Genomic DNA, 21,220 nt, shown 5'->3' with positions numbered 1-21,220 from the left:
CACCCAACCCCACCCAACCCAACCCAACCCAACCCAACCCCACCGCCAACCCAACCCAACCCAACCCAACCCTACCCTCCAACCATGATAACTTTCCACTATCAGACCCTATCAGTCTGACCCCATCCCTCTGATCCACCACCCCTGACTGCTGGTGACCTCTCTGTCTCAATGGAACCCTGGCGTTCTCCGCATTCTGTCACGTGCCCTTACCATAATGTCTCTCTATTGCCGCAGCTTCTCACGATCTGGTGCCTCCCCTTGACGCCTGCGCTATTTATACCGCATGGCTTTTGACCAGTTCGAGCTTTGATTGGTCGCTGAGAACAATGGGCTCTTGTTGCTTGGACCCACGTCAACAAAGGCCTGACTCTACACCGCGCTGATTGGCTACTTTGTGGAAGAGGTGGGGCCGGGTCGTCAATAATTGACTATGACAGGAGCCCAAAGCAAAGCAAAAGGAAGGGGGTGGGGTGGGGGGGAAAATGTGTGTGTCTCAGGCACTAGCTCAAGGGATGATCAATCAAAGCTTCACCTCAAAGAGGCAGCCATTAGGGGCCCATTTGAAGAATGCATTAGTAGAGCGAGTTCTACAGAGCCTCATCAGTCAGACCCCCCCCTAGCTTAATCAGTGTCATCATCCAAAGCCCATTCATAAGACACTCATCAACCAGAAACCCTGTTCAGTCACATTCATCAGCCAACAGAATCTCCACTGATGCCTTCCTCAATGACCCTGGTTGATGGTCCAACATATTGTGAAGAAATTTGGTAGTCTGCCATCCCCTATCAATCCCCCATTCAACGTACAAAGGTCTCTATTATCTCTACCTATCAGGACTCTCAAATATTAGCCCCACATGTGCCAGGTGTTAACTTCCGATCCTTTTGTCGGGATTCATTCATGGGATTGGGCTTCACTAGCTGGGCCAGCATTGGTTGTCCGTCCCTAGTTACCTTGGAGAAGGAGCTGGTTAACTGCCTTGAACCATTGCTGTCCATGTGCTGGAGGTAGATCCATAATGACGTCAGGGAGAGGTTCGAAGATTTTGAGCCAGCAGCCATAAAGGAATGACCCTTTATTTCCAAGTCAGGATGGTTGGCGGCTTGGAGGGGAATTTGTGTTCCCATGCATGTGTGCTGTCCTTGTACACTTCCTTTATCCGCCCTTGAGTTAATACTGTCACACCTACGATCACAAAAGTTCGGATCAACAATTAATTTCTGGGGATTGCTACCTCTTCGTCGTTTCTGAAGGATTAACCCCTTCCAACTCAACCTATTGGATGTCACCAGTTAGATTTCTACTCGTAAAATGACTGATGATCAGCTTGTAATTAATCACAAATTTTGGGAGCCACTTCTGATTTATAAATGCTTTGCCAAGTTCCCTTGTTCTTATACTTTGCACCACTGTTAATACGACCAAGAATATCAGGATACATGGGAAAAGATGTTGGCGGGTGAATTTAAGGAGAGCTCAAAGATTGCTGTACTTAGTTATACAGCAGGGTGATAATCATAGAGGCGGTGGGGCCTGTTAGATTCTGGTCCATGAGCTTGGAGGTGGGGAGGGGCAGTGGGAACATGCTTGTGGAGTTGGGTGAATACTTTGGCCTAGTTTCACAAACAGGAATAAACCATGTAGTCAGGCGAGAGGGATGCGAATTTTTTGTTTTAGTTTAGATTACATTACAGTGTGGAAACAGGCCCTTCGGCCCAACAAGTCCACACCGACCCGCCGAAGCGCAACCCACCCATACCCCTACACTTACCCCTTACCTAACTAACATGGTATTGTGAGAAGATGTTGGAAATCCCTTTCCTGTTGTCTACCCACTCTTAGTTTCTCATATTTCTTCTTCAGTTCCCTCTAAACTGTTTATATTCAGTTTACTCCTCAACTGTACTTAGTACGCAATTGGTACTTTTTTTGATCATCCAACGGGCTATGGATTTGTTTGATCTACTGTTACCGTTAAAGGGATAGTGCCTGTGCTTGAATAATTCTTCTTCAAAGGTCGCATGTTATTTGGCTATAATGGGGCGGCACGGTGGCTCAGTGGTTAGCACTGCTGCCTCACAGCACCAGGGTCCCAGGTTCACTTCCAGCCTCAGGCGACTGTCTGTGTGGAGTTTGCACATTCTCTCCCCCCACCCCCCCAACCGTGTCTGCGTGGATTTCCTCCCACAGTCCAAAGATGTGCAGGTCAGGTGAATTGGCCATGCTACATTGCCCAGAGCGCATTAGTCAGAGAGGGGTGGGTTGCTCTTCGGAGGGTCGGTGTGGACTTGTTGGGCTGAAGGGCCTGTTTCCACACTGTAATTGTTCCTCCTAACCTGTAACTCCAACTCATTCAACCTAGATCCATTCTTAGCCTAGTTGGCTCTCCCCCAGTTAATTATGTCTCCTAAAACTTATGATACCATGATCGCTGATTCTCAAAAGTTCCCCCATTTGCTGCTCCTTGATCTACCTGTGCCCCAAGACCCAGGTGTAGCAGTAACCCCTTTCTTCTTGAACTGGATTTGAGTTCAGATGAAGGGATGTCTTACTATAGTTATATAGGACCTGGATGAGACTACACCTGGAGATTAGATTAGATTAGATTACATTACAGTGCGGAAACAGGCCCTTCGGCCCAACAAGTCCACACCGACCCGCCGAAGCGCAACCCATCCATACCCCTACATTTACCCCTTACCTAACACTATGGGCAATTTAGCACGGCCAATTCACCCTGACCTGCACATCCCTGGGCACTACGGGACAATTTAGCACGGCCAATCCACCCTAACCCGCACATCCCTGGGCACTACGGGGACAATTTAGCACAGTCAATCCACCCTAACCCGCACATCCCTGGGCACTACGGGGACAATTTAGCATGACCAATCCACCCTAACCTGCACATCTTTGGACTGTGGGAGGAAACCGGAGCACCCGGAGGAAACCCACGCAGACACGGGGAGAATGTGCAAACTCCACACAGTCAGTCGCCTGAGGCTGGGAATTGAACCCGGGTCCCTGGCGCTGCGAGGCAGCAGTGCTAACCACTGTGCCACCGTGCTGCCCACCAATTGTTGGCAATTTTGGTTTCCCTACCTAACTGAGGATATACTTGCTTGAAAAAGAGTATAGGAACCAGCACAGGTTCACCAAGCTGATATCAGAGATGACAACGCTGTCCTATGAGGAGCGATCGATTTGACTTCATTCATCTATTGCGCGAATTTGTGACCTAAAGACTACACTGAGTAATGTCAGTGTACCTTTTCTCATGTTCTTTTGCCCCAGCCAAATGCAGGGATGTAGGCAACTCTGGCTAAGTCAGCAGTTATTGCCCATCCCTAATTGCCCAGAGGGGATGGTAACAGTCAATCACTTTGCTCTGGATCTGAAACCAGATTGGTTTTTTTTTAACGACAATTGGCAGTGTTTACACGGGGATAGCTTAGTTTAAATTCCAGACATTTTTATTACTGTGGTGGGATTCAAACCAGAACATTAATTTGGGATGCTGGAGTGCTAGCGAAGGGCCTATATTCACTAGACATTAAAAGGATGTGAAAGGATACGATTGAAACACATACAATTCCATCAGGATTGGGCAGACTAGGTGCAGGAAGGAAACTTCGCCTGACTGGAGAGTCTCGAACCAAGGATCACAGTCTGAGGGTAAACAATTTAGGATTGAGAAGAGGAAATATTTCTTCACTTAAAAGGTAGACAGCCTGTGGAATTCTCAATCACAGAAGGCTGTAGAAGCCAAATAATTGAATATACTCAAGAGAAAAGGTTTTTTTTTTAAAATATTAAAGGCATCATGGGGTATGGAGAGAAAGCTGGATTTTGTCATTAAAATAGAGGATCAGCCATGATCATATTAAATAGCATTACAACTGGCTTGAGGGCAGAATGGCCTATTCCTGCTACTAATTTTTGTTTTTATTTATACTGTTGCAGGAAGTTTTCAAGATAGCTTTAAATTAAGGAGGGGGTAGGTATAGGACAGATGTTAGGGGTAGGTTCTTTACTCAGCGAGTCGTGAGTTCATGGAATGCCCTGCCAGTAGCAGTGGTGGACTCTCCCTCATTATGGGCATTTAAGCGGGCATTGGATAGGCAGATGGAGGATAGTGGGCTAGTGTAGGTTAGGTGGGCTTGGATCGGCGCAACATCGAGGGCCGAAGGGCCTGTACTGCGCTGTGTTTTTCTATGTTCTATGTTCTATCCCTGAGGAACATTTTCCCCTCTTTGCTCATGCCACTGTGACTAGTCCAGCGTACATTCAGATAATCAAAGTCACCCATTGTAGCTGCTCTACAGGCTTTGCACCCTTGTATAAGTTTCTTGCGAGTGCTTTCCTCTCCATCAATTGCACTAGTTTGTGGCCTAAGGACGACACTGAGTCATGTCAGTGTGCCTTTTGCTTTCGCTGTTTTGCCCCAGCCAAGTGCACGATGTCCTTGCCCACATTGTGGCATCCTCTACCTCTCAGTCTTCCCCTTGAGTTCCGAGGAAGGACCTGAAACCTTCACTCTGATTTCTCTCCACAGATGGTAGGCTACTGCAGAAAATACGGAGATATGGCATTGAGGGTGAGTTGGAGGTTTGGATTAGGAATTGGCTGGATGGAAGAAGACAGAGGGTAGTAGTTGATGGCAAAGTTTCTTCATGGAGTGCCGTCACTAGCGGTGTTCCGCAAGGATCTGTTTTGGGACCATTGCTGTTTGTCATTTTTATAAATGACCTGGAAGAGGGGTTAGAAGGTTGGGTGAGCAAGTTTGCGGATGACACGAAAGTCGGAGGAGTTGTTGACAGTGAGGAAGCATGTGGCAGGTTACAGCAGGATATAGAGAAGCTGCAGAGCTGGGCAGAAAGGTGGCAAATAGAATTCAATGTAGCTAAGTGTGAGGTGATTCACTTTGGGAAGAATAACAAAAAGATGGGGTACTGGGCTAATGGTCGGATACTTGGTAGTGTGGATGAGCAGAGGGATCTTGGTGTCCATGTACACAGATCTCTGAAAGCTGCCACCCAGGTAAATAGTGCGGTGAGAAAGGCATATGGCGTACTGGCTTTTATTGGTAGAGGAATTGAGTTCCGGAGTCCTGAGGTCATGATGCAGTTGTATAAGACTCTGGTGCGGCCACATCTGGAATATTGTGTGCAGTTTTGGTCGCCAGGAAGGATGTGGAGGCACTGGAACGGGTGCAGAGGAGGTTTACCAGGATGTTGCCAGGTATGGAAGGAAGATCGTATGAGGAAAGACTGAGACACTTGGGGCTAGGGTAGGTTCTTCACTCAGTGAGTCGTAAGTTCATGGAATGCCCTGCCAGTAGCAGTGGTGGACTGTCCCTCTTTATGGGCATTTAAGCGGGCATTGGATAGGTATATGGAGGATAGTGGGTTAGTATAGGTTAGGTGGGCTTGGATCGGCGCAACATCGAGGGCCAAAGGGCCTGTACTGCGCTGTATTCTTCTATGTTCTAGATGCTGCCAGACCTGCTGAGCTTTACGAGCAATTTCTGTTTTTGCCTCTTTCCGGAACTTTGAAATGCTCGCCATAACGAGTACGATCACCTATCCCCCTCTTCTTCCTTTCCCTGTCCTTCCTGTTTCGTTTGTTCTGAAGAACGTTTAACCCCCATCCTTTGAGTCAAGTCTCTGTTGTCACTGCAATATATTATCACATCTCAATCTATCTGTAACTCACAAACGTTATTTGCTCTGCACGTATAGAATCCCTAGTTTAAACTTGATGACCTTCATCCTTGTGTCTTTAATACTCTAATCAGTTGCAATCTATCATTCCCAGTAATTTGTGCACATTGGTATTCCTCTCTGATATTCTTTCCTGGTTCCCACATCCCTGCCAAGCAAGTTGGAATTTCCCAATAGCGGTCACAAAATGCCCTGCAAGAAATTAATTTCTGCCTCTGTTTAGGTACAGACCATCTGGGCTAGATCTAACAGATCTAATCTCCCCCACAGCTGGGAGCTAACATCTTCTTCCCCCCCCACCCCCACCTCCTTCCACATTTGCCTGTAGCCACGCATTTAGCTATTTTCGTTTCATATTTACTTTCTGTGCTGTGTTTGGCTTGGGGGCAATCCGGAGAATATGGCCTTTGGTGCCCTGTTGGTTAATTTCCTATCATTCGCTTTCTTGGTTCGGAGGTGGGGGGGTTACTGGATAGGTCATTTATTGTCAATCTCGACTTGTCCAGAGATTTGTTAACAGTTGGCCACATTGCCACGGATCTGGTGTCGCGTGTAGGTCAAACCAGGCAAGGACTTTTCTGCATTGATGACTCTGCCAGCCAATGTCTTGATTTAAAAAAAAACTGCCAACCTGACCTTATAGATTACAGCATGAAATAAAATAAGCGAAATAGGGCTGAATGTTTTTTTTTTAATAGATATTTTTATTAGAAATTTAACATTTTTACAAGTTTACAAAAATAAACAAAACTCTCAAGTACAAACATTGATATACAATTAAATCAAATATACAATAGCCAAAATTTAACAAAATAAAAAACACCGAGAAAGAAAAAAACAACTCAACTAACTACTAATCTAACCTACAACTAACCAGAGTGTATTTTTAAGTCTCTTACATGCTCGGAATGTGTTAACATCAAATGTAATAAAACCCGTATTCGTGCGGGATTCCTCCCCCGAGGGGCCGCGGACCAGCCAGGTCTGTAGTCTCAATTAAATAAAAGCCATTGTTAGGATAGCCGAGATATCTGTATTTATGTAATTCAAGAAGGGCTGCCATATTTTATAAAATAATTCGGTCTTTCGGTGCACCACATTTGTGAGGAGGTCAAGGGGAATACATTCCATAATTAATCTGTGCCAATTTGAAAGTCCAGGGGGGCCCTCAGCCACCCAGTTCACCAAAATATTTTTCCTTGCACAGAAAGAGAGAATAGAGAATCGTCTCTCCCCGTACATGTCCAGGGAGGGGCTGAATGTTTACTCAGAGATTAAGGCAACCGTGTCTGTCGTCACAGAATCTGACAGTACAGAAGAGGCCCATTGACTCTACACCAACAAAAAAATGAGTTAAAAAAAAAAGACATTGCAGACCCACCTTTCAACACTTGACCCCATAACCTTAAATGATATGACACTTCAAGTGCTTATCCGAGTACTTCTTAAAGTTTAGAATGTTTCCCATCTCAATTACCTACCCAGTCAGTGCATTCCAGATTCCCACCGACCTTTGGATAATGTTCTATTTTCTAAACCTCCTACCTTCCATTTTAAAGTAAAGCCTCCTCCACCCCCATCCCACCAGCCCATTATTGATCCTTTAACTAAGGGGGCTAGCTGCTCTCTATTGACCCTGTCAGACGCTTCCTATCCACCCTGACGTGCGCCTCAAGATATTCTACACCTCATACAGGTCCTCTCTTAGTCTTCTGTGCTCTAAGAAAGCAATGTGAACTTATTCAGGCTCCATCCCAGGCAACATCCTGCTGAAACACGTCTGCAGCTCCGCTTGTTATATCACATCCTGCAGTCACCAGAATTGTACACAGTCGTCCAACCGTGGCCTATACAAAGTATTGAACAGCGCCAAGATAACCTCGCTGCTGTTATAGGCTATACCATGACAAATAAAGCTAAGTGCTGAAAATGTGTTGCTGGAAAAGCGCAGCAGGTCAGGCAGCATCCAGGGAACAGGAGAATCGACGTTTCGGGCATAAGCCCTTCTTCAGGAATGAGGAAAGTTGGTCCAGCGGGCTAAGATAAAAGGTAGGGAGGAGGGACTTGGGGGAGGGGCGTCGGAAATGTGATAGGTGGAAAGAGGTCAAGGTGAGGGTGATAGGTCAGACTGGGGTGGAGGCGGAGAGGTCAGGAAGAAGATTGCAGGTTAGGAAGGCGGTGCTGAGTTCGATGGATTTGACTGAGACAAGGTGGGGGGAGAGGAAATGAGGAAACTGGTGAAATCCGAGTTCATCCCTTGTGGTTGGAGGGTTCCTAGGCAGAAGATGAGGCGCTCTTCCTCCAACTGTCGTGTTGTTGTGGTCTGGCGATGGAGGAGTCCAAAGACCTGCATATCCTTGGTGGAGTGGGAGGGGGAATTGAAGTGTTGAGCCACAGGATGGTTGGGTTGGTTGGTCCGGGTGTCCCAGAGGTGTTCTCTGAAACGCTCCGCTTTTTTCTCAATAAAGCTCAGTGCCCCATATGCCTTCTATTAACTTGTCCTGTCCCCTTCAGATATTTGTGGGCAAGCAACTAAAGATACCTAGTGTCTTGTTGCTCATTGAGTGCTCGAGTACTCCGTCAATTGATCAATGGTGAATTTATATGTGGGAATCTAACTGATGTCTAACAGACCAGAAGGTGATGAGTTCAGTTCGTGTCTTTAAGTGACGGAAAATCATTGTCTTATAGTCTGACAGATGGGGATCTGACCAACAGTCTTTGGACTGATACTTGAGGTCCTACCTGATGTCCACCTGACAGATACTGGTCTTTGTAGATGTGAGTTTGACCATAGGAAACATTGTGGGCACATTAGATGGTGATACTGCTATTATAGGATGTTACCAAATGCTAGCTTTCGGAAGAGGGCTTACGTTGCAAGAACAAATGTAAAAGGGTGCTGGTTTTGAGTTACCATCTATGGTAGTGTTGGGTATGGTACCGGGGAAGGGTCTGCCTCAGATGAGACTGTGACTGAGCTGAAGAGTCGAACTGATAAGTCTCTGAGGAATGGGCTCTGACTGAAGGGTGCCTCAGACCTGCTGCTGATGACGGTAGCTTTTGAGTTGAAATTCTGATGGAGGCGTCCCTCGAGCTGGGGACTGAGACAAATCCCACCGCCATTTTTACTGTGGGTCCCTCCCATCATCAATTGTGACGACCCGGCCCCACCTCTTCCACGATGTAGCCAATCAGCGTTGTGTAGAGCCAATGCCTTTGTTGACGTGCGTCCAATCAACAAGAGCCCATTGTTCCCAGCGACCAATCAAAGCTCGGACAGGCCAAACGCCACGCGGTATAAATAATGCGGGCGACCAAGGGTGCGCACTAGATCGAGAGGAGGTGCGGCAATAGAGGGACATTATGGTAAAGGCACCAGGGTTCCACTGAGACAGAGAGGTCACCAGCGGTCAGGGGGAATGGGGATTCAGAGAGATGGGGGGGGGGGTCAGTTGGATGAATGGGGTGTGACTGATTAGGGTCGGTCCGAGCGGGATTGTGGTCGATAAGGGGTTAAATTGAAAAGGGTGCATCAATGGGGGGAAACCAGTTGGTGCAGAGGGATTGAAGTTGGGTCAGTTATGGTATCTGATTGAAAGGGGCCTCCAAATCCAATTTTGTTTTTTTTTGGGAGGGGGGGGGGGCGGGGGGACCTGCACGAAGATATCACAAGTGATTGTCACTGCGTTTGCACATCCCTCTGATCTGAATCATCCACCCGATTGTGAAGATCAGGGACACTTGGAATTGCCTGATATTGAACAGGAGCAGAGAATATGGTTAACTGGAAGATCTCTGGGGAATGGATGGGATCCAGGACTTGTTGCTGTTGGTTGTTTTACTGCCTGCAATCTTTGTTTCCGCATCACATGGTAAAAACATATTTCTCTTCCTGTGGGAATAATGATTTGCTCTGGCTTTTTAGCGTGAGTGTATTTCCGTTCACGTCGGCCAGGCCGGTGTGCAGATCGGGAATGCCTGCTGGGAGCTGTATTGCCTGGAGCATGGCATCCAGCCGGATGGGCAGATGCCCAGCGACAAGACCATCGGGGGTGGGGATGACTCCTTCAACACCTTCTTCAGTGAGACCGGGGCGGGCAAACATGTTCCCCGAGCCGTGTTTCTAGACCTGGAGCCCACCGTGATCGGTAAGAGGAGGGATTGGGGGGGGGCGGGGGAAAGGCTTGCTCACTCAGTGCTCCCACTGAAACAATGGCCTGAATTCTCTCTGCATTCCTGTTGTGACATCTCTGCTCCCTGTCCCCAGATGAGATCCGCACCGGCACCTATCGGCAACTCTTCCATCCTGAGCAGCTCATCACCGGCAAGGAGGACGCGGCTAATAACTACGCCCGGGGCCACTGCTCCGTGGGCAAGGAGATTGTGGATCTGGTCCTGGATCGAGTCCGGAAGGTGGTAGGTTCTCTTGGTTGAATTAGCTGGAATTTCCCAGTGAAATTATCTGCAGTCCATCACTCATCCTCTGCTAGTTCCAGATCTTCCATTAGCCAGATAGTTTTCCATGCATCCTACTCTGGCATTGTGCATCGGCACTATGGATTTGCTCAGGAAGATGAAAACTCCGGCGATTGACCTGTACCTGGAACCCTCTGAGAACACTCCTTGAAGTTGTTCAGAGTTCCAGTCCACCTGAGCTCACTTATCCAGGAACATTAGCGTTAAAAACCAAACCTATGCTGACACGCGGAGAGCTATTAAACTGAACACCTCCTCACCCCAACCTTACCCCTTTGCCCTCTGATTGATGCCCGCTGACTCAATATTTCTGCCTCACCTGACCACATGCTCTGCTCATCTTGACAATGGTGCCAAAAGACGGCAGGGTTGAGAATGCGGAATCGATGTTTCGGGGCGTGAGCTTTCATCAGGAATCGTTACGCCAGAAACGTCGATTCTCCTGCTTCTGCCTCACCTGACCACCCTCCCCCCCCCCCCCGCCCAACAGCTCAAAACCCTGTTCCCACTCATCTGCCGAGCTCTGCACTTCACCCCACCCCACCCCTCCCTTATATTACACATTTTTCTTCAGTAACTATCAAAGTGACTTTGGGAAACAATTTAAATCTGTAGACGTTAAAATATAACCAGCATGCCTTTTAGAGTCTCAGTATAATGAATACATCTAGAATAATAAAGATCTGATGACCATGAAACCATTGTTGATTTTGCGAAAACCAATCCTTTTCCAGAGAGATGTGTGTCAAATTTCCCGCCTCTACCTGTCTGTCCTATATGACTGCAGACTTATTACAGTGTGGCTAACTGCAGATGTCCCTTGAAATGGTCCCAATGAGACATTCAGTTCAAGGGGAATTCAAAACGGGCAGCCAATTCCCACATCCCCTGTGAAAGAATTAAAAATGTCCTGAAGGCTTCAAACCTTTTGCTGGATTTTGGGTGGAAACTCGGTTCCTCATGCCTGTTTGATTACCCGTGTGAATATCTGACTGAATCCCAAAGTTCTCCACCATGTTCACTTCCCAAGCCCATTTTGAGGATACTTTTTTAGCTGATTAATGAAATGTATACACTAGCTATCCATCATTTGTTTCCTATCCCTAATTATACTTCAGAAGCTATAGTGAGTTGCCTCCTTGAACCGTGGCAGTCCAGTGGTGCTGCTACACAAGGGATATCAGCGTAACAGAAGCGATTTCTTTCCAACTCAGGATGGTAAGTGGCTTGGGGCAATGTGTTATCCTTCTCTGCTATCCTCCTCCTTCGAAACCAGAGAGGTCACATGATCGGAAAGGGGCTGTTGAAGACATATTGATGACTTACTGCAGTGCACCTTGTAGATGGTACACACTGTGGAAAAGAGTGAATGTGTTCGTCGTGCCATGCAAGTGAATTGCTTTGTACTGGATGGTGTTCAATCTCTTGAGTGGTGTTGGAGCCGCAAACGGGCAAGTGGTGGTTTATTCTATCACACTTCACTTGAAAGTAGTGAACAGACTTCAGAGAATCAGGGTGCTTGCTTCCAACTTACTCATGTTCTTTAAGCTACAGTACAAACTTCAAGGATATTCACATCCTACTTAACGTGTTTGTTCCCTCACAGGCTGATCTGTGCACGGGCCTGCAGGGCTTCCTCGTCTTCCACAGTTTCGGGGGGGGCACCGGCTCCGGTTTCACTTCCCTCCTGATGGAGAGGCTCTCCGTCGACTACGGCAAGAAAGCCAAGCTGGAGTTTTCCGTCTACCCGGCTCCCCAGATCTCCACCGCGGTGGTCGAGCCGTACAATACGGTGCTAGTCACCCACTGCACCCTGGAGCACTCCGACTGTGCCTTCATTCTGGACAACGAGGCCATTTACGACCTCTGTCGGCGGAACCTGGACATCGAGAGACCGACCTACACCAACCTCAACCGCCTCATCGCCCAGGTGGTGTCGTCCATCACCGCGTCGCTCCGGTTCGACGGGGCCCTCAACGTGGACCTGACGGAGTTCCAGACCAACCTGGTCCCCTATCCCCGCATTCACTTCCCCCTGGCCACCTTTGCCCCCCTTATCTCTGCTGAGAAGGCTTACCACGAGCAACTCTCGGTGCCGGAGATCACCAACTCCTGCTTTGAACCGGCCAACCAGATGGTGAAGTGCGACCCGCGCCAGGGCAAGTACATGGCGTGCTGCATGCTGTACCGAGGGGACGTGGTGCCCAAGGATGTCAACGCTGCCATCGCCACCATCAAGAGCAAACGCTCAATTCAGTTTGTGGATTGGTGCCCGACTGGTTTCAAGGTGAGTGCGGGATTGCGTTCAATCTTCAGAGCCCTGGGGGAGCCTGGGATGAGTGAACTTGATAAAGGGTGAACAATATTCTGTCCAGTCCAGGTCATCGATCCATGCATACTCATGGCATGGAATAAAATTAGGGAACAAAGGGAAAGGGCCTTCCATTTAAGGCTGAGGCAACATTTATTTTGTCAGAGGATTATGGATCTTTTGGAACCATATCCCATAGAGGGCAGTGGGGTTGGATTGTTGAAGATTTTAAAGATAGAGGGAGACAAGTTCCTGACCGAGGAACTCACAGGGTATTGGGAGTTGAATAAGAAATTGAGATCACAATCAGCCCCACATGATATGATTGATTTGGTTAGGTGGCTGGGACAAATGGCATCCTCCTGTTTAGATTAGATTAGATTACTTACAGTGTGGAAACAGGCCCTTCGGCCCAACAAGTCCACACCGACCCGCCGAAGCGCAACCCACCCATATCCCTACATTTACCCCTTTAACCTAACACTACGGGCAATTTAGCATGGCCAATTCACCTGACCCTGCACATCTTTGGACTGTGGGAGGAAACCGGAGCACCCGGAGGTAACCCACGCAGACGCGGGGAGAACGTGCAAACTCCACACAGTCAGTCGCCTGAGTCGGGAATTGAACCCGGGTCTCTGGCGCTGTGAGGCAGCAGTGCTAACCACTGTGCCACCGTGCCGCCCTAAGTTTCATCTTCTCCCAAAGCATTTTGAAATCAAAGGAATTAGGGAGCCAGTGAACGAACAGAGCTGAGGTTTTGAAATAACAACGAAGAGACATACATGCTCAGAGTTATCTAATGGGCCATCAGCGTTTGACTTCCCAGAGCAAAGCAAATTATATCTGACAACTGTCCTTCTTCCCCACAGGTCGGCATCAACTACCAGCCCCCGACGGTGGTACCAGGGGGCGACCTGGCAAAAGTACAGCGGGCTCTGTGCATGCTGAGCAACACCACCGCCATTGCTTTCGCTTGGACCAGGCTCAACATCAAATTTGATAAGATGTACGCCAAGCGGGCCTTTGTCCACTGGTACGTGGGGGAAGGACTAGAGGAAGGAGAATTCCAGGACGCCCGGGAGGACTTAGCCTCGCTCGAGAAGGATTACGAAGAGGTGGGGGTCGACTCATCCTATCTGGACAGGAAGGCAGAAGAGGAGGAAGAATAAGATTTCATTTAGAATGATAATGAGATTTAACTAGATTTTCTGATGTTACAAAGTGGGCGGGGGGGGGCGGGGTCTCAAAAGCTTAACTTAATTTTGCATGCACGTTACAGATTATAATAAATTCATGGATTTGGAAATCATTTTGCAAATGTAACTTGTTTGCAAAACAACAGAGGTTGGGAAACATCATTTGGATGACACACGGGATTTTCCGATATTGTCACGATTACAGAAAAAGCAGCAGACACTTCAAACAATCTTAAACAGCAAATTGATAATCCACAGATCCTCTGTCGTTTTCGTTTGTGATCTGGATTCAAGGGATAAGTATTCAACAGGATTCTCGGGAAAATACCCTGGTGTTCTTGAATAAAGTTGGAAATCACACAACCCCCAGGTTATAGTCCAACAGGTTTATTCGGAAGCACTAGCTTTCGGAGCACTGCTCCTTCATCAGGTGATAGTGGACTGCCCCACAAGTTACCTGAGGAAGGAGCAGAGCTCCGAAAGCTAGTGCTTCCAAATAAACCTGTTGGACTATAACCTGGTGTTGTGTGATTTTTTTTTAACCCATAGAGTCATAGAGATGTACAGCACCCAGGATGTAAATTGTTAAATATATTTTTTTTAATTCATTGATTTGATGTGGACATCACTGGCTGTACCAGCCTTTATTGCCCATCACTAATTTGCCCAGAGGGCAGTTAAGAGTCAAACACAGTGCCATGGGTCTGGAGTCACATGTAGGCCAGACAGGATCAGGATGGCAGATTTCCTTCCCTGAAGGATATTAGTGAATCAGATGGGGTTTTTCCCAACAATTGACAATGGTTGCATGGTCATCATTAGACTCTTATTTTCAGATTCTTATTGAATTCAAATTTCACTATCTGCTGTGGTGGGAATTAAATCCAGGTCTCCAGAACATTACCTGGGTCTCTGGGTTAATAGTCTCGTGATAATAGCACTAAGCATTGCCTACCTATTGCTTACCCTGATTACTCAACATTATGCATAAATTACAGACAAAAGTCACCCAGGTCTGTCTAAGTTGCTTTTCTTTCACCGGTGCCTCAGCACGATGACATCCCCCCTCACTGACAACGTGCTGGAAACAAGCTGGGAACCCTAATGCCCCTTGGCTTGGGATGGACGTGGCAGGTCCACAGCACCTGAAGTCCTTTGTGCCAATGGCAGAATGATGGGAGAGAAGCCCAACCCCCTTCTGGAGCAGAGAATGCCTCAGGCCTTCCACCCTCTGGGTGAAGACAGTTCTCTTCATCTCAGTCCAAAATGGCCAGCCTCATTAGACAGTATCATGAGACTGTAACCCCTGGTTCTGGACTCCCTAGTCATCAGGAACATCCTTCCTGCGTTTAACCTGTCTTGGCCTGTTTGAATGTTCTAGAAATGCACTATAGTTGTCTTTTAGTCCCTTGCATGCCTCTCATTTCATGTATAGATAGCTGTACTTGACAAAATGGCAGCCATTTGCTTATCATGTATATATTGTATACCACTTCTGTTTGCAACAAATTTTAAAGATTCCAGTCACAATGTAAGAACTGGCTGCAATTTTATCTTGGCCACAGTTTTGAATGATTTTAATCCTTCTGATACATTCAAGTTTATATAATATTATTTAATTGATTTATTTTACATCCTTGTCACCAGACAGGGATGCTCTCTCCCAGTCGGGGAACACTTCAACCGTCAGGGGGACACAGCCTCGGATCTTCAGCTGACCATCCTCCAAGATGGACTTTGGGACAGGCAACAATGCAGAGTGGCCGAGCAGAGGCTGATAGCCAATGAGGATGGCCTCAAACGGGACTTTGGGTTCATGTCGCACTATAGGTGACCACACTGTAATACATACACACACACACTTTTATATACTCACACACTCACACAGACCCTCTCTCATACACATGCTCTCTTAGACACACACACCATGTACCCCTCACATTCATACCAATGCACACACACTCTCACAGGCTTATACTCCGTCTCTCACACACACACACATGCAAACACACACACTCTCATGTGCACACACACACACTCTCATGTGCACACACACACACACACTCTCATGTGCACACACACACACACACACAAGTCTATGGATGAATTTATATTTGCAGATATGTTCTATTTTTTGCTCAAAAAACACACAACCTGCAGGCAGTAAATCCATGAAACATTTTCTAAATTCCTACTTTGGAAATAGAACCAGTCTGACTCAAGATTGGGATCTAGACAGACTCTAACTTCACATCTTTCATACATTGTCTGAGCTGAAATGTCACTTTTTAAACAGAAATCCTTAAGCTATCGAGAATGTGGCTTAAAAGAAGTTCTGGGATTTACCTATTAATGAACCGAAACCTGCAACCCATTCTAAAAGATGAAAGACTTAACTGCTATCTAGATTTGCTCAATATTTCATTTTAACTGCATGACACTGTGATTTTTTAGTGCGTTTTGAGAAGATTTGTAGCTCAGGTTGAGGTTCTGGATGTCGGTTTGCTCGCTGAGCTGGAAGGTTCGTTTCCAGACGTTTCGTCACCCTACTAGGTAACGTCATCAATGAGCCTCTGGATGAAGCACTGGTGGCATGGCCCACTTTCTAATTACGTGTTTAGCTTTCATTGGGTTGGTGATGTCATTTCCTCTGCTGATATCATTTCCTGTGGTGATATCATTTCCTGTTCTTTTTCTCCGGGGGTGGTAAATGGGATCGGTTTGCTCGCTGAGCTGGAAGGTTCGTTTCCAGACGTTTCGTCACCCTACTAGGTAACGTCATCAATGAGCCTCTGGATGAAGCACTGGTGGCATGGCCCACTTTCTAATTATGTGTTTAGCTTTCATTGGGTTGGTGATGTCATTTCCTCTGCTGATGTCATTTCCTGTGGTGATATCATTTCCTGTTCTTTTTCTCCGGGGGTGGTAAATGGAATCCAAGTCAATGTGTTTGTTCATAGAGTTCTGGTTGGAATGCCATGCTTCGGGGAATTCTCGTGTTTGACTTGTCCTAGGATGGATGTGCTGTCCCATCGAAGTACCGTCTTTCCTCATCTGTACGTACAGGTACTAGTGAGAGTGGGTCATGTCTTTTTGTGGCTAGTTGATGTTCATGTGTCCTGGTGGCTGGTTTTCTGCCTGTTTGCCCAATGTGGTGTTTGTTACAGTCCTTGCACGGCATTTTGTAAATGACGTTAGTTTTGCTTGTGGTCTGTGTTGGGTCTTTTAGGTTCAATAGCTGCTATTTTCGTGCGTTGGTGGGTTTGTGGCCCGCCATGGTGCCAAGAGGCCTGAGTAGTCTGGCAGTCGTCTCCGAGATGTCTTTGACGTAGGGGAGAGTGGCTAGGGTTTCTGGACGTGTTTTGTCTGCTTGCTGGGGGTTTGTTGCTGAGAAATTGGCAGACTGTATTCATTAGATACCCATTTGATTTGAGTACACTGTATAGGTGTACAGTGTACTCAAATGGGCACCCAATGAACAAAATAGCTTGCAAGAACTGTAGCAAACACTACATTGGACAAACAGGCAGAAAGCTAGCCACCCAGGATACATGAACATCAACTCGTCACAAAAAGACATGACCCACTCTCACTAGTATCCGTACATACAGATGAGGGACAACCGGAACCCTATGAACAAACACATTGACTTGGGTCCCATTGACCACCCCCTGAGAAAAAGAACGGGAAATGACATCACCACCAGAAATGACATCACCCAACCCAAGAAAACCTATACACATAAATAGAAAGCGGGCCAGGCCACTAGTGCTTCATCCAGAGGCTCACTGATGATGATTCCTGAAGGAGGGCTTATGCCCGAAACGTCGCTTCTTGGATGCTGCCTGACCTGCTGCCCTTTTCCAGCAACACATTTTCATCATTGATGATGTAACCTAGTATGGTGGCGAAACGTCTGAAAACGAACCTTTCAGCTCAGTGATCTTTTGCTGCACCTGCTGTGCCTTATGATCCTGCCCCACTAGTTACCTGATGAACAAGCAGCGCTCTGAAAGCCAGTACTTCCAAATAAACCTGTGGGACTATAATCTGGTGTTGTGTGATTTTTTTTTTTACTTTGTCCACCCCAGTCCAACACCGGCATCTCCCCATCTTGATCGTACTGGGCCACTGAGCTGAGGAATGGCAGACGGAGTTTAATTTAGATAAATGCAAAGTGTCGCGTTTTGGTAGGCCCAACCAGGGCAGGATTTATGCAGTCAATGTTAGGACCCTGATTACGGAACAAATATATCTTGGATTACAGGTCCATAGCTCCTTGCAAGTGGAATCACTGTTAGAAAGGGGCAGAAGAGACTTTCAACATGCTTGCTTTTATCAGTCAGAGCATTGAGTATAGGTGCAGCTGTACAAGACATTGGGAAGGATACATTTGGAGTTTTGCGTGCAGTTCTGGTCGTCCTACTATAGAAAGGATCTGATTAAACTGGAAAGAGCGCCGAAATGATTTACTGGGACGTTACCTGGATTAGAAGGTTTGAGCTGTAAGGAGAGGTTGGGACTCTTTTCCCTGGAACGTAGGAGACTGAGGATGACCTTAGAGATCTATAAAATCATGACAGCCATAGATAACGTAGGTAGCCAACAGCTTTTCCCCATGGTAGGGGAATCTAAAACTGGGTTACAAGGAGGGGGAGAGATCCATAAAGGTTCAGAGGGGCAATTTTGTTTACTCAGAGAGTGGCGAATGTCGACAGTGGGCAGCCAGAGGTAGTAGTGGAAGTGAATACAGTGTTGTCATTTAAGAAGCATTTGGACAGGTATACGGATGGGATAGGTATGAACCAAATGCAGGCAAATGGGACGGGTTTAATGGTGAAAATCTGGCAGCATTGGGCCAAAGGACTGTGACCCTATGACTCTGCGATCATCCAGCACCTCACCCATAGTTATATGCAGAAATATACAAATATTTTTGCAATAGGCTCCAAAATTTCCTTCTTAACTTTACACAGCACTCGATCAGATCCCGGAGATTTGTTCATCTTTATACTTTCTAAGACCTCCAGTTTTTCCTCTACTGTATTGTGAACTGTTTTCAAAACAACAATATTTATTTCTCGGAGTTCTCTAGCCTCTAGTTCTTTCTCCACCATAAAAACTGATGCACAGTATTCATTTGATATCTCTCTCATCTCCTGAGGTTCAACATAAAGGCGACATCTTTGATTTTTAAGGGGCCTCACTCTCTTTATAGTTGCTCTCTTGTCCTTAACGTACTTGTAAGAATTTCTTTGCAGTATTCTTAACCTTATTTGCCAAGGCTATCTCTTTGCCTTCCTTGTTCAGAATACCCTTTCGCTCTTTATACGCTTCAAGAGATTTATTTAAACCCAGTTGTCTGTTTCCAAGCTGTACACCTCAATGACTCTAATACACAATTCTTTATTATTCTTCATTAGAGCCTCAATATTTGTATTCATCTATCGTTCCCTAACCCTACCAGCTTTATCTTTCATTCGAACAGAAACTCTGAACTTTTGTTATCACTCTTTTGAAAACCTCCCACTCATCCGATTTCCCTTTACTCGCAAACAGCCTATTCCAATCTACTTTGGAAAGTTCTTGTCTCTCCCATTAAAATTTCCCCATACTCCAATTCAAATCTCAAACCTATGCCATAATTATTTTGAAACTAATGGAATTAAGATCACTAAAACCCAAAGTGATCCCACGCTACCATTTCAGTCACGTGCCCTGCCTTATTACTCAAGTGTTGCTCCTTCTCTAATAGAAGCCTGGACATATCAATAAAGAAAATTAGTGGGCGGCACGGTGGTTAGCACTGCTGCCTCACAGCGCCAGACACCCGGGTTCAATTCCCGACTCAGGCGACTGACTGTGTGGAGTTTGTACATTCTCCCCGTGTCTGCGTGGGTTTCCTCCGGGTGCTCCGGTTTCCTCCCACAGTCCAAAGATGTGCAGGGTCAGGTGAATTGGCCATGCTAAATTGCCCGTAGTGTTAGGTAAGGGGTAGATGTAGGGGAATGGGTGGGTTGCGCTTCGGCGGGTCGGTGTGGACTTGTTGGGCCGAAGGGCCTGTTTCCACACTGTAAGTAATCTAATCTAAAAATTTTCTTGAACACATTTAAATTCTTCATTATCTAAATCTTTGACACGATGGTAGTCCCAGTCAATGTTTGGAAAATTAGTTACCTACTATTTCAACATTATTATTCTTACATATATCTGAGATCTCTCTATGTATTTGTTCCTCAACTTCCCTCTCACTATTGTCCATAGACCCTCCCCACTTCCCCAATGTCCTTGTACCAATCGCCCTCAGAACCCCCTCTTCTCTCCTTAAACACTTCTCTCCTCACACTTCCACCCCTCTCCTTATATCCCCTCTGCCTCACCTCACACTAACTCCACACACATTCTCTCTCACACACACATTCTCTCTCTCCCCACTCACTTTTTCTCCTCACAAAAATCTCCTTTGGCATGAACTGGAAGCAAAAGGCCTGTTTACATGCTGTATGTATCAACGAGCCTCTCGCCTCACTCCCACTGCCCCAATCTACTCACTCTCATTCTCCCCTTACCCTCCTCCTCCTCCTCCCCTTATTCACTCCCAATCTCCTCTCCCCTTCACACTCCCGCTCTCTTCTTTTACCCACACTCTCACATACGTTCTCCCTCTCTCTCTCTCTCGAGACAATCAGGGGGGGGGCAGAGGTGAGTGTCGTGGCGATCGCTGAGCAGTTTTCTCTGGGAAAACTGCTTATTCACTCCCAATCTCCTCTCCCCTTCACACTCCCGCTCTCTTCTTTTCCCCACACTCTCACATACGTTCTCCCTCTCTCTCTCTCGAGACAATCGGGGGGGGGCAGAGGTGAGTGTCGTGGCGATCGCTGAGCAGTTTTCTCTGGGAAAACTGAAAGATCTGAAGGCAGATAAATCCCCTGGGCTGGATGGCCTACTCTTAAGGAGATAGCTGTGGAGATTGTCAGAGAGTCCCAGGGGACAGGTAAGTGGTTAATGTAGCAACCCTGCTGCAGTGATTGTAACAAGGTCAGCCAAATAGACCTCACAGACTAGGGCCGGTTAACCTGGTCCGAACAGGGAGCCCTGGCTGACAAAATTAAAAAGAGGGTCTGTTCAGTCTGATAGCTTGCTCTGTGGGAGTTGGATCAGTGTCAGGGCTTCTCCACATGTAAATAAAGGGTGCCTTGGTGATGGGACACCAGCCTCTGTGCAGTTACTTCACTTGTGAAAGACAGGAGGGGGGGCAGAAGACAGTTAGTCTGACTCCAGTCATTGGTTAAGAGGTCAGAGGCCATTATTAAGCATGAGATTGGAGAATACCCAGAATGACAAGGTTAAACAGGGCAGAGTCAGCATTGCTTCACCAAGGGGAGATTATGCCTGACACTGGGCGGCACGGTGGCACAGTGGCCATTATTAAGCATGAGATTGGAGAATACCCAGAATGACAAGGTTAAACAGGGCAGAGTCAGCATTGCTTCACCAAGGGGAG

At 46.8% G+C, this 21,220-nt stretch overlaps 1 protein-coding gene across 2 annotated transcripts; it reads left to right on the top strand.

Moving 5' to 3' along the window:
* Positions 1-2,201: 2,201 nt before the first annotated feature.
* LOC122545707 (tubulin alpha-3 chain-like) lies at positions 2,202-13,937 on the top strand. 2 transcript variants are annotated; one of them, XM_043684653.1, is made up of 5 exons: positions 2,202-2,222; positions 9,656-9,878; positions 9,998-10,146; positions 11,813-12,493; positions 13,390-13,937. In XM_043684653.1, exons 1-5 carry the CDS (start codon positions 2,202-2,204, stop codon positions 13,687-13,689), a joined length of 1,374 nt encoding a protein of 457 aa, XP_043540588.1. In that variant the 3' UTR covers positions 13,690-13,937. The 2 variants fall into 2 exon arrangements, with proteins under 2 accessions (XP_043540588.1, XP_043540583.1); XM_043684648.1 differs by lacking the exon at positions 2,202-2,222 and adding an exon at positions 9,075-9,096.
* Positions 13,938-21,220: the final 7,283 nt, after the last annotated feature.

Source organism: Chiloscyllium plagiosum, chromosome 3 (assembly GCF_004010195.1).
Source record: "Chiloscyllium plagiosum isolate BGI_BamShark_2017 chromosome 3, ASM401019v2, whole genome shotgun sequence".
Classification (NCBI taxonomy): domain Eukaryota; kingdom Metazoa; phylum Chordata; class Chondrichthyes; order Orectolobiformes; family Hemiscylliidae; genus Chiloscyllium; species Chiloscyllium plagiosum.
The sequence above is the reverse complement of the archived record's forward strand: the minus strand, read 5'-3'. Positions and strand labels throughout refer to the sequence as shown.

Excerpts from the sequence above, each read along its gene's own strand:
- LOC122545707 (XM_043684653.1), top strand. The coding sequence starts at position 2,202 with ATGTGCAGGTCAGGTGAATTG. Across the intron at positions 2,223-9,655 it reads TGTGCAGGTCAGGTGAATTG|CGTGAGTGTATTTCCGTTCA; the intron begins GCCATGCTACAT and ends CTGGCTTTTTAG. Across the intron at positions 10,147-11,812 it reads TGGATCGAGTCCGGAAGGTG|GCTGATCTGTGCACGGGCCT; the intron begins GTAGGTTCTCTT and ends GTTCCCTCACAG.